The following is a 17,430-nucleotide window of genomic DNA, read 5'->3' as shown; positions in this document are numbered from 1 at the left end:
CAAGGAAATGCAAATCACCACCATGATGTGACATCACAGCACCTACCAGTTTCTGGGGGTGTTATCCCTATAGTTTATGTTAGCCATTTTGATAGGTGTGGGTTGTTGTTTTTTTTTTAATTTTCACTGTAGCCTAGCTTTGTAGTACAGGAAGCATAACCTTGTGCTAATTGTAAGAATATTTACTCAGATTACAAAAAGACAAGTAGGGACAAAAGCTAATAAATCAGAACCTCTAAGTGCTAATGAAGAGTAATTTTTCATAGCCTTGATGAGAATTTTCTATCACAAAAATGAAAACTTGTTTCATTATGTGTTCACTTTCTCAGGACTTTTTTTTTTCCTATTCCAAAGTATGTTTTACATGCTTATGTGTTTAAACTAAGGATTCATTCATATTTTCATTCATTCAACTAAAGAACATGGACTCTGTGCTAGGCACTGTTCTAACTTGTAGAATTTAACCAATGTCTTATTCACCAGTGTTCTGTTCAGGACTCTCACATAACAATCTCAAAACTAATATTTAACCCATTTTGCACACTACATTCTTTACAAATAACAAGCTTGAAAGGCAGAAGGAATGCATCAAGTGAGCTTCCTATTTCCTAATAACAGTTATGACAAATCACCTAAAGGAATACTACAAGGGATGTTACTTTCTACTTTATAGCTTGGAGGGTGTTTAAATGCCATGCTCTGGCAGTTTTGAATGATGATTTTTAAGAAAGCTTTTATTACTTTAGGAGAAATAACCATGGATAAGATTCACTTAGACCTGCCTTTTGTATGACTTATAACAGTTCGTGATGTCGCAAGCTTTTTTATACAAGTAGGGTTCAAAATTAAGGAGAGTTACCTTTTGTATCTCGTAATACATTAGGAAAAGTGCAGTGGGAAAAAACTCATCTTTTGCAGTAAGAAGTAATTGCCAACCTGTATTAAACTATACCACAGGACACAATCAGCAAAATCCAGTTTGTGAAAATCTCTACTGAACAAAAAGATGTAGTTTCTTCAACAAATTAATTACAAAAGGGGAAAAAGGCAGAATCACAGACTGTAAGCAAAACAGTAACTAAATGCAATGTGTGGTCCCTATTTGGATCATAACGAGAACTAAATACATACATTCCCCTCCCCAAAAGAATCCAAAAAAACTTGAACACTGACTGAAGATTTGATGGTATGAAAGAATTAATACTAATTAGTTAAGGTGTAATAATCTGGTTTGTTCCTAAAAAGGGTCATTTGTTAGAAATGTATACTGAAATATTTACAGATGAAAATACACAACGTCTAGGGGCGCCTGGGTGGCGCAGTCGGTTAAGCGTCCGACTTCAGCCAGGTCACGATCTCGCGGTCCGTGAGTTCGAGCCCCGCATCGGGCTCTGGGCTGATGGCTCAGAGCCTGGAGCCTGTTTCCGATTCTGTGTCTCCCTCTCTCTCTGCCCCTCCCCCGTTCATGCTCTGTCTCCCTCTGTCCCAAAAATAAATAAACGTTGGGAAAAAAAAAATTTAAAAAAAAGAAAATACACAACGTCTAGAATTTGTTTCAAAGTAATTCACTCCCTGGTCCCACGAAAAAATGAATATGGGTGGGGGATAGCTTGGTCATGAATGAACAATGTGCTAATTGTTGAATCCTTAGAATAACGTAATGAACCCTTGTGTACCTCTCTGCTTTGTGTACGTTTAAAATTTCACAATGAAAAGTTACAATCAGAGAAAGTGAAAGGGAAGAAGGGAGAGAGGAAGGGAGGGAGAGGGAGAGGGGGGTCATCCTAAGATGACTGCTTTATGAAAAGGAACAAATGTGGTACCTGAAAGTGAAAGCAAGTCAGAAACAGAGACCTAAAATGTTAACCATTTACTCAACATTTATTGACATCATTAACATAATAGCCTAATACTTATCTGCCTTAAAAAATAAGATTTTTTCATTCCTATAAAAATAAAATATGTATGTAATTAAAGAGAGATACATAAAATTTCAAACACAGATGAATACACCATGAAAATGAAATCCCCTACATGCTGGACGCCCTGCTTTTTGTCTACCTAGTGAGGACTTTTATAATTTTTATATTATATATAGATATAGAATTGCATTTGTATGTATATATATTTAATTTTAACACAAATGGGATCATAATATAAATACTGTTTTGTATCTTGCTTTATTTACTGCACGATCTTTTAGAAACCTTTATATGTTGAGCATATATAATTCGATGTAATTTGCTTCAAAAGTGTTAATTTTAGGGGCACCTGGGTGGCTCAGTCGGTTAAGCATCTGACTTCAGATCAGGTTGGGATCTCGTGGTCTGTGGGTTCGAGCCCCGCGTCAGGCTCTGTGCTGACAGCTCAGAACCCGGAGCCTGCTTCGGATACTGTGTCTCCCTCTCTCTCTGCCCCTGCCCTACTCATGCTCTGTCTCTCTCTCTCTCAAAAATAAATAATAAAAACATAAAATTTTTAAAAAACAATAAATAAAAGTGTTAATTTTAGCACAGTTTTGGATATACAGAAAAATCCCCCCTTATCTCACATCCAGTTTTTCCTATTATTATATCACACCACACAGGCAAAGAAGGAAAAAAAAAATTTGTTTGGCAGAGTAGGAGAGCCTTCTGTCTTGTCTTGTCACTTGCCTTCAAAGTCCCCAGCATCACAGGACCCAGGTGGAAGGCCTGCTTATGGGATATTCTTTAATGACATTCATTGGTTCCAGCCCAGTCAGTTTCCAATCAGTTTCCCAATAACAAAAGTATGCTTTCCTAGAGCGAGCCCAAGAGGTTACCATCAGTCAGCAAAAGCATATCCTGAGCACGTAAATGTTAAGTTTTGAGGCAACACATCCAAAAGAGCAGCACATCCCTGGCATCTGTCCCTGTAGGGCCCTGTCTCCTCCCTCGGAGGCAGGGTCCTCATGGTCCCTGGAACTCTCCTGGGCCCACTTGGATCCGTTCCATTCAGGGTATCCACTGCCACAGAGCTGAGGATTTATTGCCACTAGACGTCAATACTGGTAGTTGCTGCTCTACCCAGTATCAAGTATGTACATTTTGAAGAAAAACCCTCATCCTAAAGGTATACATTTCTCAAGGTAGAATTCAGTCGTCATGATCCAGGAGAGCAGAGGAGATATACATCCCGTCCCCAACACCTACACCCACAAAAGGGGTTTCGGCCCACCCTTCCAGCCATATCACAGAGGCAGGACTGTCCCATTTACACCATGTGAGCCCTGGGCAGAGGAACAAACCCAGTGCCCTGGAGGGACCAGAATGTGGGACGTCATGAAACACTGTTCGGCAGGAGGGAACTGTTTATTCACACATCACAGAAGAGGAGCTCAACGTGGCAGAGAGCAAGGGCCTTTAGTGACGCAGAAAAGCCAAACTGCTCACTCTGGACATCAGAATAGAAAAAGAACAAAAATGCCTGACTCCACGAAAGACAATCTGAAACACGTTTCCTGACACAGCCACCTGCCTTTTCATTAGGATACTGGGTTCTGTCTCATTAAACAGAAGAGTTGATTCAGTTGAGTCCACCTAATTATTCTTATTAAAATATGTAACCATAATATTTTAATTGTAAATTAAAGTTGCATGCATGAATGAATCTGAATTCATTTTAATTTTACAATGGCCCAATGCCAGGGCCTTTTTATGGGGAAGATCCATCAGCTTGCATACTGTTCTCCTGGGAATCCAAACCAATGTGCAAATGGAATATGTTTAACTAACAAGGGAAACTCTCGCTCCCTGTTCTCCTCTCTCTAGATTTATTACAATAATAAAGCTATTTTAACAAGAGAGACTAGATTTGGTTACCCACCCCCCACATCTATAAAAATTTTTTTTTTTACCAAACTTCTAGGCTGGCTCTATCAGTTAGGTAGAACCAACATGTCCCTCTTAGGCCATCTGAATTTTAAACAAAGGTAGTAAATAGGTCTCACTTCATGTGCCAATGTCAAGATTAATTAGGAATGTCTGCTATGGGCACTGAGTGGAAAGTGCTTACACACACACTGATTCCTTGGTCTAGGTTCTAGAGCAATCAGTGATACTACATTCAGCCCTTACATATGCAGTCAGGTGGGAAATGAATTATTTCCACTGAACAACAACCAGGCACTAGGATATTGAAAAGCTCAGCCAAAACCTTCTCCACTTCTGACCACACGGACTACAGGTTAGGTGGTGAGGTAAAAATACCTTTTTATAATTGAGGCTTTAGGAAAGCCTCTTCCTGACTTCTAAGCGGAGGCCTGAGGATAAGGAGGAGTTAGCCACTCCACTCAACATGGAGTGAAGTCTGGGGGAGGAGAGATTATCCAAGCAGTGGGGAAAACATCTGTGAAAGCCCAGGGGCCCAGAGGACACAGAGCATTCGAATCTACAAAATAAGCTCCAAAATAAGAAGTGAGAAGTGCATCAGGGCAAAGGGAGGCACAGAAGATGAGCCTGGAGAAAGAAGCAGGGTCCAATTATAGAGGGTCTTAGTCACACATTTAGGAGTTTTAACTTTGTTTAAGAGCAATGCCATTAGAAGCCAGGAGATCATTCTGGCCACAGGGAAACAGTGGACTGTCTGAGCAACACTACATTATAATACATCCAGAACCTGGCCCGGCTATGCTTAGTTCTTGCTGACAGAGGCTAACATAAATTTCCAAACATTAAATCTCTCTCTTCTTATCATACTTTTTTTCCTTTTCAGTTGAAGGACTTTCTAGTTTAAAATTCCTTAATTTTATGGGGCGCCTGGGTGGCTCAGTTGATTAAACGTCCTCCTGTTGGTTTCAGCTCAGGTCATGATCTCATGGTTTCATGAGTTTGAGCCCCACATCAGGTTCCATGCTGACAGGGCAGAGCCTGCTGGGAGTCTTCTCCCCCTCTATCCCTGCCCTTCCTTTATTCGCACACACTGTCTCAGTCTCTCTCAAAAAAAAATAAACTTTAAAAAATTACTTTAAAATTCCTTAATGTTATATTATTATTGTTATTATTATTATTATTATTATTATTATTATGTTTACTTGTTTTTGAGATAGAGAGAGCATGAGCAGGGTAGGGGCAGCAAGAGAGAGGGACAGAGGATCCAAAGCAGGTTCTGTGCTAAGAGCACAAAGTCAGATGTTTAACCGACTGAGCCACCCAGGCACCCCAATGTTATAATATTATATAATTATTTATAATAAAGGACTTTTGCAATCAATAAAACACTTTCTTTATGTAGGTGGTTAAATTATTTTTCGTGTTGTAGTTTTTATTAATTGAAATGCGTTTGTAATCAAAATCAAGTGCTTAAACCAAGTAAAAAATTTAGAAAATTAAAAATTAAGAAATTTTTGGGGCGCCTGGGTGGCTCAGTCGGTTAAACGTCCGACTTCAACTCAGGTGATGATCTCTCAGTCCGTGAGTTCGAGCCCCGCGTCGGGCTCTGGGCTGATGGCTCAGAGCCTGGAGCCTGCTTCCGATTCTGTGTCTCCCTCTCTCTCTGCCCCTCCCCCGTTCATGCTCTGTCTCTCTCTGTCTCAAAAATAAATAAACGTTAAAAAAAATTTTTTTTTAAAAATTAAGAAATTTTTAAGTAAACCCTCTAATTGGAAAAACAGTCTTTGTTGCTTTCATTGGCAGTTTTCCCCCCTACGAGAACTTTTTTTTTTTTTTTGAGAGAGAGCACAGGTGCACACAAGTGGAGGAGGGGCAGAGAGACAGGGAGGAGAGAAAATCCCAAGAAGACTCCAGGATGTCCGTGCAGAGCCCAACACGAGGCTTGGGGCTCAATCCCACGAACCATTATATCATGATCTGAACCAAAACCAAGAGTAAAAGCTTAACCAGCTGAGCCACCCAGGCACCCTTCTCCCCTAAGAGAACAAGGTTTAAAATGTGCCTTTGGAGTGTGCCATCAATCACATAGTCTCACTCTCTCGGCACTGCCTGCCCAGTGGTCAGGACAATGCAGGTGGTGTAGTGAAGAGTTCACCTCACCCAGAGAGAGGTCTGGCCTCTGCCCTCAGCTACTGGGAGGTGATCTCTAGGCCCCTGGAACATCCTGCCTGACAGGAGTACCTTTGCCTGCCTGGGCTTTGGCCACCAGACAGTCCAACAATGTGCATATGATGGGAGTTCGGTTGTACCAGCTGCAACCTCTGGAGGAAATGGAGACTAAAGATATTAGCCTGACCCCAGGAGGAGTGGAGACTAAAAGGCAGCCACACAGGAGGACGCCCGGGTGGCTCAGTCGGTTAAGCGTCCGACTTTAGTTCGGGTCATGATCTCACAGTTCGTGGGTTCGAGCCCCACATCGGGCTCTGTGCTGACAGCTTAGAGCCTGGAGCCTGCTTCATGAAGATTCTGTATCTCTCTCTCTCTCCCCCTCTTCTCTCCCACTCACGCTCTATCTCTCTCTTTCTCTCTCTCAAAAATAAACATTAAAAAAATTAAAAAAAAAAAAAGCCACACAGGGAGTATGTGACCGAGCCCCAGTAAAAACTGGACACCAAATGCCCTGCTGAGCTCCCCTGCACATATCCTCACACATCAATGGTGGGAGTGTAACTCCAGCAAATCCATACAGAGAAGACGAGCAGGAGCTCCACATCTGGATGCCTCCCCAACTCTGTCCTCTGCATCCCTTCATTTGGCTGGTTCTAATTTGTGTCCTTTCCCTGTAATAAACCGTAACTGTGAGTATCATAGCTCTCTCAGTGAATTCTGTGAGCCTTACGAACTATCAAAACTGAGGATGGTTTTGGGAATCCCTGAAATTGTAACTGGTGTCGGAAGTGAGAGAAGTCATGTGGGGACTTGTAGTTTGGCCAACTTCACTGAGAAGGTATTTCCTGAAACAAGCAGCCTGATCCCAGTGTTGTTTAATATAGAGACGAGAGAGAAGTCCTGGTATTATGTGAGGTTACCTCTGTGGGGAAGATAGAGGGGACTGATGGGAAGGGCCACACAGCACTGTCTGGGGTGCTGGAACCATCTATAGCTGAGTGTGGTTACACAGGTGTACACATAAGGGATAATCTGTTGTACACGTAAGATTAAGGAATTTTATGCATTTTACTATTTATATGTTATACCCCAAAAGTTAAAAAACACTGTCTTTGAAAACAGGAGAGCCAAGGGGCACCTGGGTGGCTCAGTCAGTTAAGCGTCCGACTTCAGCTCAGGTCACGATCTCACTGTCCGTGAGTTCGAGCCCCACATCGGGCTCTGGGCTGATGGCCCAGGGCCTGGAGCCTGCTTCGGATTCTGTGTCTCCCTCTCTCTCGGCCCCTCCCCCGTTCATGCTCTGTCTCTCTCTGTCTCAAAAATAAATAAACGTTAAAAAAAAAAAATTTTTTTTAAATAAAAAAAAAAAACAGGAGAGCCAAAAAAAAAATGTAAAAAAAATAATAAAAAGAAAATGTGGGAGCCCAGCCTGGAATTAAAGGGTAGAAGTGAGCTGGAGTAATGAGAATATGAACCGAAAGACAGGGCTGAAAGTAAGGATGTGAGATCTAGCAAAGAAGCTTCTGGAAAGATTCTCTGAAATGGATTTCTCAGATTGTTTAGTGCTTTAAACTTGGGCAAGGCAAACTAAGGACCATGTGGCCGTGTGTGTGTGTGTGTGTGTGTGTGTGTTGTGTACTCCCTAACAAGTCCCTCTGCCACTGTTCAGTCTCATTAGGCTCACCCAGTGACAAAGTGTGTGATACAGGAGTAGGCAGGGTAGGACAAATGGGTACTGTGAAGAGAGGACCACTCAGCAAAGGGTTGGGGTGGTGGTTACCCTACCCTCCGCCCAGTCAGATAAAGCTCAAGAAGCCAGGACTGGAGGCCTGGGAGGTAAGACTGGGTTCAGGAAAGAACAGCGTTCTCTGAACTGTGTGAAAACAAGCCAAGAGATCTGAGAGGTAACAAGCCAAGTGAAAGTGAAACTAATGGCGGACAGTTCCCCTGGGTCATTACCAGAGGTGGGGGGATTCACTCATGAGGCAAGAGAGTAGAAAACCAAGAAAGCAAGAGGGAGACTGTTCAAAGCAGAGGGTGACAGTCAGAGCCTGGGAGAAATCTGAGTCATGGAAAAAGATATTTTTATAAGCAGTGGGTGGAAGTGAGCAAGGAGCCAGCTCAGTCACTGGAACCAAGGAATGAGGGCCGAGGACGCATCAATGCTGGGAAATGGGGGCAGCGGGGGCAGTGAGGACAGGAGGGCAGGTGTTTTGTTCTGTCGTTAGCCCTCCTCTAGGATGCCCTGAAGTATCTTGACTCTTCACCACAGATTGATGGTTACTGAATGAAGAACTAATCCGCGGTGAGTCAAAATGCATGGATTATTTATCTTTGGATTTGTGATGACATACCTCTTTCTGTTGTTCTGGAAACATCTTCAGCACAGGATACAATCAATCTGAAAAATAAGATACCAACAGTCAGTGATTTGGAAGCAGAAATGTCTCTCATGGCCTCCCACCAAAATCCTCCAAGAGAAAATCTCTCTGCCTACTCAGTCCCTGAAAGATGAACCTCTGCTCCTCCTCCCTCCTATCCACTGCTGACCAGACCAAGGTGAACATCAGACTGATGTTTAGGACACGGCAAGTCTGAGGCAGTTGGATGCTGACAGGCGCTCAAACCCGAAGGCCAGGCAGAGTGTAGCTACAGGTGAAGCCTTGGTAAGTCAGAGCCTGGAGGTGGGGGAGCAGGGTGGCCATGGGGGGCCGGCAGAGGATGCCCACTGGCAGAGAAATGGAGACAATGGAGATGCCCAGACAGAGTCACTGCTGAGAACAGCTCTGATGGCTTCACCGGCAACCAGACATTCAAGGAACGGGTCATTCCTGTGACATCTGAACCACTTCAGTGTTCAGACGAGAAACGGTGTGGGCCCCAAGAGGGATAAAGGTCAGCACCTTGATTCCAGTCAGTACAACCAACCTGATGGGTGATTCCAGGCCCTGAAGGTCCCTGGGATTGTCTGCTGGATTTTAAACCCCATTTATTACATAAGCTCATTGAATCTGACACCTGCTCTCTGTCAAAGAAAATTAAAATCCCCTAGCTGTATCCCTGCACATGTATTCTTATGACGGAAAGGTGGCTATGACTGTGTCATCACTGTCTGTCTTTATTTTGACCATAGGTGTCTGGGTCCATTTTCGGGATACTTTTTACCATCCACAAAAATCTCCTGAGCCTCTACTAACATCCTTGGGACTGCAGGGAATAAAAGGAAGCGAGAACCCTAGCTTCAGCCTCCAGACCCACATGATGTTGCTGATAGGATGCCGCACAGCAGGCAGAGGCAAGGACCTGCTGCAGGAGGAGAGAGGACTGCATGTGAGTGGCTGGAGAGTTTCCAAAGGGAAGGCAGTTCCTGTCACCTGGGAAACACAGGAGGACCCATGGAGAACACAGGAATGTCAGCATTCACGGAAGGAAGAGGGACCTCCAAGGAACAGGGGTGGTAGCAGCATGCACAAAGGAGGGAGAAAAGCATGGTGGACAGTCAAGAGAAGGTGGACAGGCCAGTTCCACTGTGGGAAAGGGATGGTGGGGGTGGGCCAGGTTGCACTGTTGCTGCCAAAAAGATATGCCCAGGTCCTAACCTCCAGGACCTATCTAGAAAAAGGGACTTTGCAGACATAAAGAAGAATCTCAGATGTGATCATCCTGAATTATTGTGGGTTCCGAATACAATGACAAGTGTTTTAGGAGAGACAGAAGAGGAGAAAACCCGCACACAGAGGGGAAGACGTGCAAAGATGGAGGCAGAAATTGCAGAGGGGCAGACACAAGCCAAGGACACCCGGAGTCACCAGAGGCAGGGGAAAAATGTCCCCCTAGAGACTCCAGAGGGAGCACGGTCCTGCCAATACATTGATTTCAGACATCTGGCCTCCAGAATTACAAAAGAATAAATTTCTCTTGTTTTAAGCCACGAAGTTTATGGTAACTCCTTTTGGCAGCCATAGGAAACCGATACAGAAAGGGTCTGTGGGGATCAGATAGAAAAGACAGGCTGGGGTCGTAACTGTGGAAGGGGTGGGAATTCATTTATTCACTCGGCATATTTACTCGGCAAATATTTATGGCACTCCTACTATGTGCCATGTGCTGGGCTAGGAGTGGGGCACACAGGGGACTACAGCATACACCGGAAGCTCAAAAGATGACTTTATAACCATAATGTGGAAGGGAGAGGAAAGGAAACGACACCTGTTTCAAGAATGGAGGGACAAAATAGGGGGTGGAGTGGGGAGCTGGGAAGGCTTTACTGAGAAAATGGCACTTGAGCTGAGACCTAAAGGATGGTGTGGTTTAGCGTGGAATGCAAAAGGAGAAACATTCTGAGCAGAGGGACTGGCATGTGCAAAAGGGTGGAGGCTGGGAGGAGCAGCTAGAGGGCCGGGTCATTGAAGGGGTTCCTGCATTGGATAAAACTTACACCAAGAGTTGTATCCATCTCAGGACGGGTCTCGTTTCCTACACACCCTGCAATGCACCACACAGCTGAGTCTCCGCCCAGGTGGGTCTTCTACTCTCATGCCTTCACCCCTTCCAGACCCCCCTGCAAAGCTCCAGTCCTTTTCCAGGATTCTGCTCAGAAACCACTTCCCCTCTCCTTGCCCCAGCTCTCTGCGCCATTACGGTCCCCTGCCATCATGACCCTCATCTGCATCATAATATTTATATATGCTATCTATATGACCCCAATTGAGTCAATTTCTCCAACAGAGTGTATCTGTGTTTTCCTGTGTAATCAAAGGAAATGTGTAATCTTCTGTGAGGGAGATGTGAGTATCCTCACCTTACAAGTAAGAAAACAGAAGGTCAGAGGGAACAAGTTGTCCAAGGTCACACAGCCAGTGACAGAATTCCAGTCTACTTTCAACTCAAGCCAGTCTGCTTCCCGACCCTGTTCTTTCCATTGCCCAAGGTTGCACCCATGACTGTGTCATATGAACCCATGGGTCAAAGTTTGGGTCTTAATTCTCCTTAAAGGGCTTGAGCTTTTCCCACCCAGACAGAAGGACTCTGCAACCCCAATAGGGTGCCAGCCACCCCGAGATGCTACATACCAAGTAGCACAGAAGTAGGAAACTGAATGTTTAAACCAGTTCCAGAACTTCACAGAACCACACAGTCAACCTTTAATATGGAGAGAGGTGGGGGGCGGGGGGGTAGGACTTTCATTTTTTACTCTATATACTTCCATATTGTTTGAATTTTTCCAGTTAACACAAATTCATTTTATACTTTTTGAAATAATGATGGTTTAAAACAAACACCATAATTCTGTCAGAAGTAGTGACTCTAACATAAATTATGGAAGATTTTTCTTTCATGTGAAATAAATAGCAGATTTGAATTACAAAGAGACAGTATCTTTATAACAGAAACTATCAGCTGGTACTAGACCTTGCCATAGCATTTACTAATGAAGAGAAGGAAATTAACTGCTAGCACAATAGTATGGTTTGAGATAAAAGGTCAGTTGTCTATAACTTAGCAAACCAAAGCCACTAATGAGAAGCTGCCCTCTGAAAACACGACACCCACCTGGTGGGCTATAATATTATTAGGTTTGTTTAGATTTCTAAATTCCCCAGACTAGCCCATGTGTCTTTCTTAATACTGTACTCACTGGAAGACTTTCATTCCAACAACTGTGGAAGTCTGCCTCCAGCTGACCATCAACAAGACTGTCTTCGGAGCACTGGACCTCCCCACCACCGATGGGGAACCACTGCACATCTGGATAATCACCCACTGAGATCCATGATCTTTCCTACTTACCTTCCTAGAGAGAATTATTAACTGTCCCCACTATTCTGAACAACAGGGATGACTTCTCAAACTTGTTCAGGCTAGAATTAGGTACACAGAGATGACAGAGATATGGATTGTCCCCCTACTGGGAAACATGGCGGCCACGGAGACTCATCTCAGAGACTCAAAATGTATCTTCACAACTCTATCACTGCCTTGAGAGTATGATGTGCCAAAACCAGAAACTTCAGGAGAAAACTGCCTCCGTTTTCCACCTTGGAATAGTTCTTCTATAACATACAAAATGTCTGGAACCAAGATAGAATTCTATAGAGCAGGGGTGGCAAATCTTTTCTGTAAAGGGCCAGATAGTATATATTTGAGGTTTTTCATGTCAAACAGTCTCTGTTATAACTATTCAAGTCTAAAATTTGTAGTGAAAAAAGCACCCAGATGCTAAATAATCCAACGCACACGGCTATGTTGAACAAAACTTTTATCTACAAAAACAGGCAGCAGCAGTTTGCAGACCCTACCTATGGAGAAAGTAAGTATTGTGTTTTCAATTCTATACCTTACTGAAGCCCTCTCTTAGATAAACAGGAAAAAAACTTCACAATGTTAAGCTTGGTCTGTATACCCATGGGCAGTCTCCTCTCTGACAAGCAAACTACTGACCGAGAGTCTGTAGACCATATACGGGGCCGGAAAGAGAAGGGATTACGTACTTTTCCCCATGGTGAAATAAGCAACACAAGTATGGTTTACGTCATTCTCTAAAATGAAGATGGGGGTGGGGGGAGTGAGCTTTTAGTACCATAGTTTTGGGTTTTCTTACCATCTCTTGTCAAAGGCTGATTAACCCAACAAACTTGTTAATCATGAACTAGGTCAGAATTTATATCAAAGGCACAAGGACATTCTAAACAGAACAAAACTGGTTTTATCGAAGATCTACACAGAGTCATTGACTCACTGTAACAATATACAATTTCGTAAACCAAATAGGTATGTTTTTCCATATTTCTCACCCAGAAGCCAAGAGAAATCTCATGTGCTCCTAGCAGAAAGTACAGGTAGATTTTTAATTAACCTCATGGTGGGCAGGGCTCTTCTAACAGTAATGGGACAAGGGTATATTTTTTATTAGGAAACAACTTTTATAGCTTTCTTTTTCTTTTCTTTCTTTCTTTCTTTCTTTCTTTCTTTCTTTCTTTCTTTCTTTCTTTCTTTCTTTCTTTCTTTTGCTATGTTAGAAGGAGTCGTCAACCCTCAAACAAAATACACTTAACCTCTTCTCCCTTCTGCAGCTGTGCTCAGGTTCCAAGAGCTGGGGCTTGAGCCTGGAGACAGGCCCACAAGCTGTGCATGGAGGAAGCAAACAAGTAACAAAGATACCACCTCACCTTTCTGTTATGTCTCACCATTTCACCTTGAAACTGCTTCTTCTTTTTTTTTTTTTTAAAGAATGTGTGAGAGAGAGAGAGAAAGCAAGTGGGGGACAGGGGCAGAGACACAGAGAGAATCTTAAGCAGGCTCCACACTCAGCACAGAACACAATGTGGGGCTTGATCTCATGATCTGGGATCATGACTTGAGCTGAAATCAAGAGTCAGACGCTCAACCGACTGAGCCTCCCAGGTGCCCCGACACTGCTTCTTCCAACGCATTTTCACCCAAGTCTTAGAGCCTTCACACCAACGTATTACTTTTTAATGTTGAAGAGACTCCACTCCGGGACAAGGGGGCTTAGCGAAAGGCGTAAGTCACCCAGTTCCTTTCCTGTTACGATTCTGCCTTCAGAGAGGGCTTTTAGAAGAAAGTCAGACAAAAGCCTTGGTATTGAAGGGGTGTGAGCACTGGAGGAGAGGGCCCATGTGAGGAGTTGGCTGAACAGCCTGTGTCAGTCTCAGCGGTAGCTAAAAAGGTGGGAAGAGGGGGGTGGTTGCTTTCAGGGGCACCCAGGACCTGTGTTGATTCGGGGTTCTAAAAAGCTTATTTCCTTACCTTTCGAGAGAACCTCCTCCCACCTACACCCAGTCCTGTGCCTATGGCCTCTGCAGTGTGCACAGAGGAGGGAGACGTGTTCTGTCTACACCTGTGTCTCAGCAGCTCACCACCTAGCAGGGGAAAGGCTCACCATGCCAGGGAATTTATGCTGTGGCCACTGTGCTGCCCTGTGAGATGCCCTGGGGTGCTGAAGGCCCCACAGAGTCCTCTAAGATACCCAAAGGAACTGGTACTAATATTACTATCAGTAAACACCCCTCCACCCTCATACACACATAAAAACAGGACAAAATTTTTAGAAAACAGTGACAGACGTGGCCACATGAAATTTAAACCTGCTGTAGCGTACATTTCAAAAGGAATATGAAGACAAATGTTAATATTTGTAATACATAACAAAGAATTAATATTTCTTAATTTATGAAAAGCTCTTGTAAATCCATACCAAAGAGCATTTCTGTAGAAACATGGGGTAAAGGTTACCAATAATCAATTCATAAAACGAAAACAATAAAGGTCAAACTCAACAACAGAAAACAAACACCCTGATTAAAAACTGGGAAAAAAGGGGCGCCTGGGTGGCGCAGTCGGTTAAGCGTCCGACTTCAGCCAGGTCACGATCTCGCGGTCCGTGAGTTCGAGCCCCGTGTCGGGCTCTGGGCTGATGGCTCAGAGCCTGGAGCCTGCTTCCGATTCTGTGTCTCCCTCTCTCTCTGCCCCTCCCCCGTTCATGCTCTGTCTCTCTCTGTCCCAAAAATAAATAAACGTTGAAAAAAAAAAAATTTAAAAAAAAAAAAAAAAAAAACTGGGAAAAAGACTTGAGTAGACATTTCTCCAAAGATGATATACAAATGGCCAAAAAACATATGAAAAGACAGTCAGTGTCACTAGTCATTAGGGAAATGGAAATCAATGCTGCAGTGAGTTATCACCCCGCGTCCATTAGGAAGGCTACTAACAAAAAAAAAAAAAAAAAAAAAAAAAAACAAACAGAAAACAAGTATTGGTGAGGCTATGGAGAAACTGGAACCTGCGTGCTGGCGGGAATGTAAAACGGCACTCCTGTAGAAACCAGTATGGAGGTTCCTCAAAAAATTAAAAATAGAACTACTCTAGAGTCCAGCAATTCTACTGCTGGGCACATATCCGAAAGAACTGAAAACAGTATCTCAAAAAATTGCACACCCACCTTCTTAGAAGCTTGATTCCTACAGCCAAGAAGGGGAAGCCACCCAAATGTCCATCAACAAACGAATGAGCAAGATGTGGTATATATGTAGAAGGGAACATTATTCACCTTTTAAAAGGAAGGAAATTGTGACACATGCTACCACATGGATGAGCCCTGAGGACACTATTCTAAATGAAGTGATCAGTCACATACACAGAAACCAGGTACTTTATGATTCCACTTACCTACATAAGTAAGGTTTCTAAACTAGCCAAATTCACAGAAACAGAAGGTGGGATGGTGGCTGCCGGGGGCTGAGGAAGGGGAAAATGGAGAGTTCTTGTTTAATGGGTACAGAGTTTCAGTTGGGCCAGACGAAACAGACCCGGAGATATTGTTACACAACAACGTGAATATACATAATACTACTGGACTGGACACTTAAATTGGACAAGAAGGTCAATTTTACATGTTCTTACCACAATTAAAAAGTTTTAGGGGTGCCTGTGTGGCCCAGTTGCTTAAGCGTCTGACTCGATCTCAGCTCAGGTCATGATGTCGTGCTTCGTGGGATGGAGCCCTGCGCAGAAGCTGCTTGGGATTCTCTCTCCCTCTCTGTCTGCCCTTTCCTCACTCGTGCGTTCTCTCTCTCTCTCTCTCACAAAATAAATAAACGTTAAAAAAAAGTTTTAGGAAAAAGGTCAATGATTTATTTAAAATGTTTAACCTTGCTATAAACAGAAATGCAAATAAAAAATAAGGTACCATCTTTGTGTCTATTAAATTAGAATTTTTTTTAATGATAATATCTACACTGGCAAAGATCATGAGAAATGGGACTGATCGCTGCTGGCAGGAATGTGAGCTGTTTCAACATTCCTGAAAGACAAGTGGGCCATATGTTTCAAAAGAATTTTTAAATTGCTCGTGTTCTTTGACTCAATCATTCCACATCTGGGAACTCAACCTAAAAAAATCAATCAGACGTGTGCAAAAAAAAATTTTTTTATATGAAAGAACGTTCACAATGCAGTGTTTTTAAAACGTGTATCAAATAAAATGGAAACGTAAATGTCCATCGGTAGATTAGACAGAATGAATTATGGCAGCGCTTCATAACACACCAACCAGCTTGTGCCACTACAAATTATGTTATAGAAGAATATTAAACGTAAGGACTGTTCAAGAAGTTCTGAATAGGGAACGGGTTGACACCAGGCAGGGAAAGATACAGGACCTCCACGGAGGCAGACTGCATCAGAGAGCGGGAGGCTAAGGAGGCAGCAGGGGCGGCAGAGTTTGGGGAAAAAGAGGAAGAGATAAACGTGTTCTGGACCTGCCCACACTAGGGGCCGTGCGTGAAGTCTCACAAACTTTCTGATAGGGTCCCAATAAAAAGTCAGGGACAAAAATCCTCGGTGGCTACCCAGTTGGGACCCCTCTCACTCTTGAGAGCTTTGCACTTCCCTTCAATAAACTCTATGGCTTTGCGCGCTCTCTGTTGTCCGCAAAGATTCCTTCTTCGACTCCGTGAGACAAGGCCAGTGTCTCTCCTACCCTTCTGTAACAGTATCGCCAAGTGAATTTTTTATGTATGTTTTATTTCTTTACTTATTTATTTAAGAACCAGGGGTGCCTGGGTGGCTCAGTCGGTTGAGCGTCCGACTTCAGCTGAGGTCAGCTCAGATCACGATCTCCCAGTTTATGAGTTCGAGCCCTGCGACAGGCTCTGTGCTGACAGTTGAGAGCCTAGAGCTGTTTTGGATTCTGTGTCTCCCTCTCTCTCTGCCCCTCCTCTGCTCGTGCTCTGTCTCTCTCTCTCTCTCTCAAAAACAAATAAAAAAATAATAATAATATTAATTAAAAATAATTAAATTAAAAAAATAATAATAATATTTAAGAACCAGAGCCTACATACAGGGAGTTAACAGTGGTCATTTCTGAGTGGTGAGATTCTAATGGCTTTTTACTCTGTTCTTTTCTGTATTTTTCAGGAAGTTTACAATGCATTTGTTACTTCTGAAGTCTGAAAACACTGCGAAAATTTTTTTTAAGTAAAACTTAATGTGCTCAATTACTTTTATGTTACCATTTCCAAGAAAACAGCTAAGTTAATTTCACTTTGTGTTTTACTTCCTTCTATGATGTTCAGCAATTTTTCTACATAAATCAAAAATTACTGACTTCTTACTTTCAGCTCATAAAGATATGTCATCAGTGAGGTTGTTTTAAATTCAAAGTTTAACTTAGTGCCAGTTTTCCACATACCTATTTCTCAGTACCACCTATGTCCTTCGCGATGCATTGGGCAGGTCTGGGGGTGAGGCCATACCCCCCCCAACCTCCTCTAGGGGGGAAGCTCTGGGACAAGGTCCTGCTGAAGGGACAGCTCTACAGGTAGCCCCGTTTTGTATCACCTGAGGGGACCCTTCCTAGACACAGGTGATGGCATCAATGGTTAAGTAT

General features: G+C 43.2%; 1 protein-coding gene across 4 annotated transcripts in view; it reads right to left on the bottom strand.

The window, feature by feature from the left end:
- Window positions 1-17,430, bottom strand: part of SNX10 (sorting nexin 10) — a 75,422-nt gene that overhangs the window by 23,495 nt on the left and 34,497 nt on the right. For 3 of the 4 annotated variants that reach the window (XM_030308132.1, XM_030308131.1, XM_030308130.1), the window contains exon 2: window positions 8,375-8,421. In XM_030308132.1, coding sequence (XP_030163992.1) covers window positions 8,375-8,398 — 24 coding nt within the window. In that variant the 5' untranslated portion in view covers window positions 8,399-8,421. Of the gene's footprint in view, window positions 1-8,374; window positions 8,422-14,982; window positions 15,078-17,430 lie in introns of those variants that run through there. The other variant, XM_030308128.1, reaches the window with a different exon arrangement.

The sequence above is a fragment of the Lynx canadensis genome, chromosome A2 (assembly GCF_007474595.2).
Source record: "Lynx canadensis isolate LIC74 chromosome A2, mLynCan4.pri.v2, whole genome shotgun sequence".
NCBI lineage: Eukaryota > Metazoa > Chordata > Mammalia > Carnivora > Felidae > Lynx > Lynx canadensis.
The sequence above is the reverse complement of the archived record's forward strand: the minus strand, read 5'-3'. Positions and strand labels throughout refer to the sequence as shown.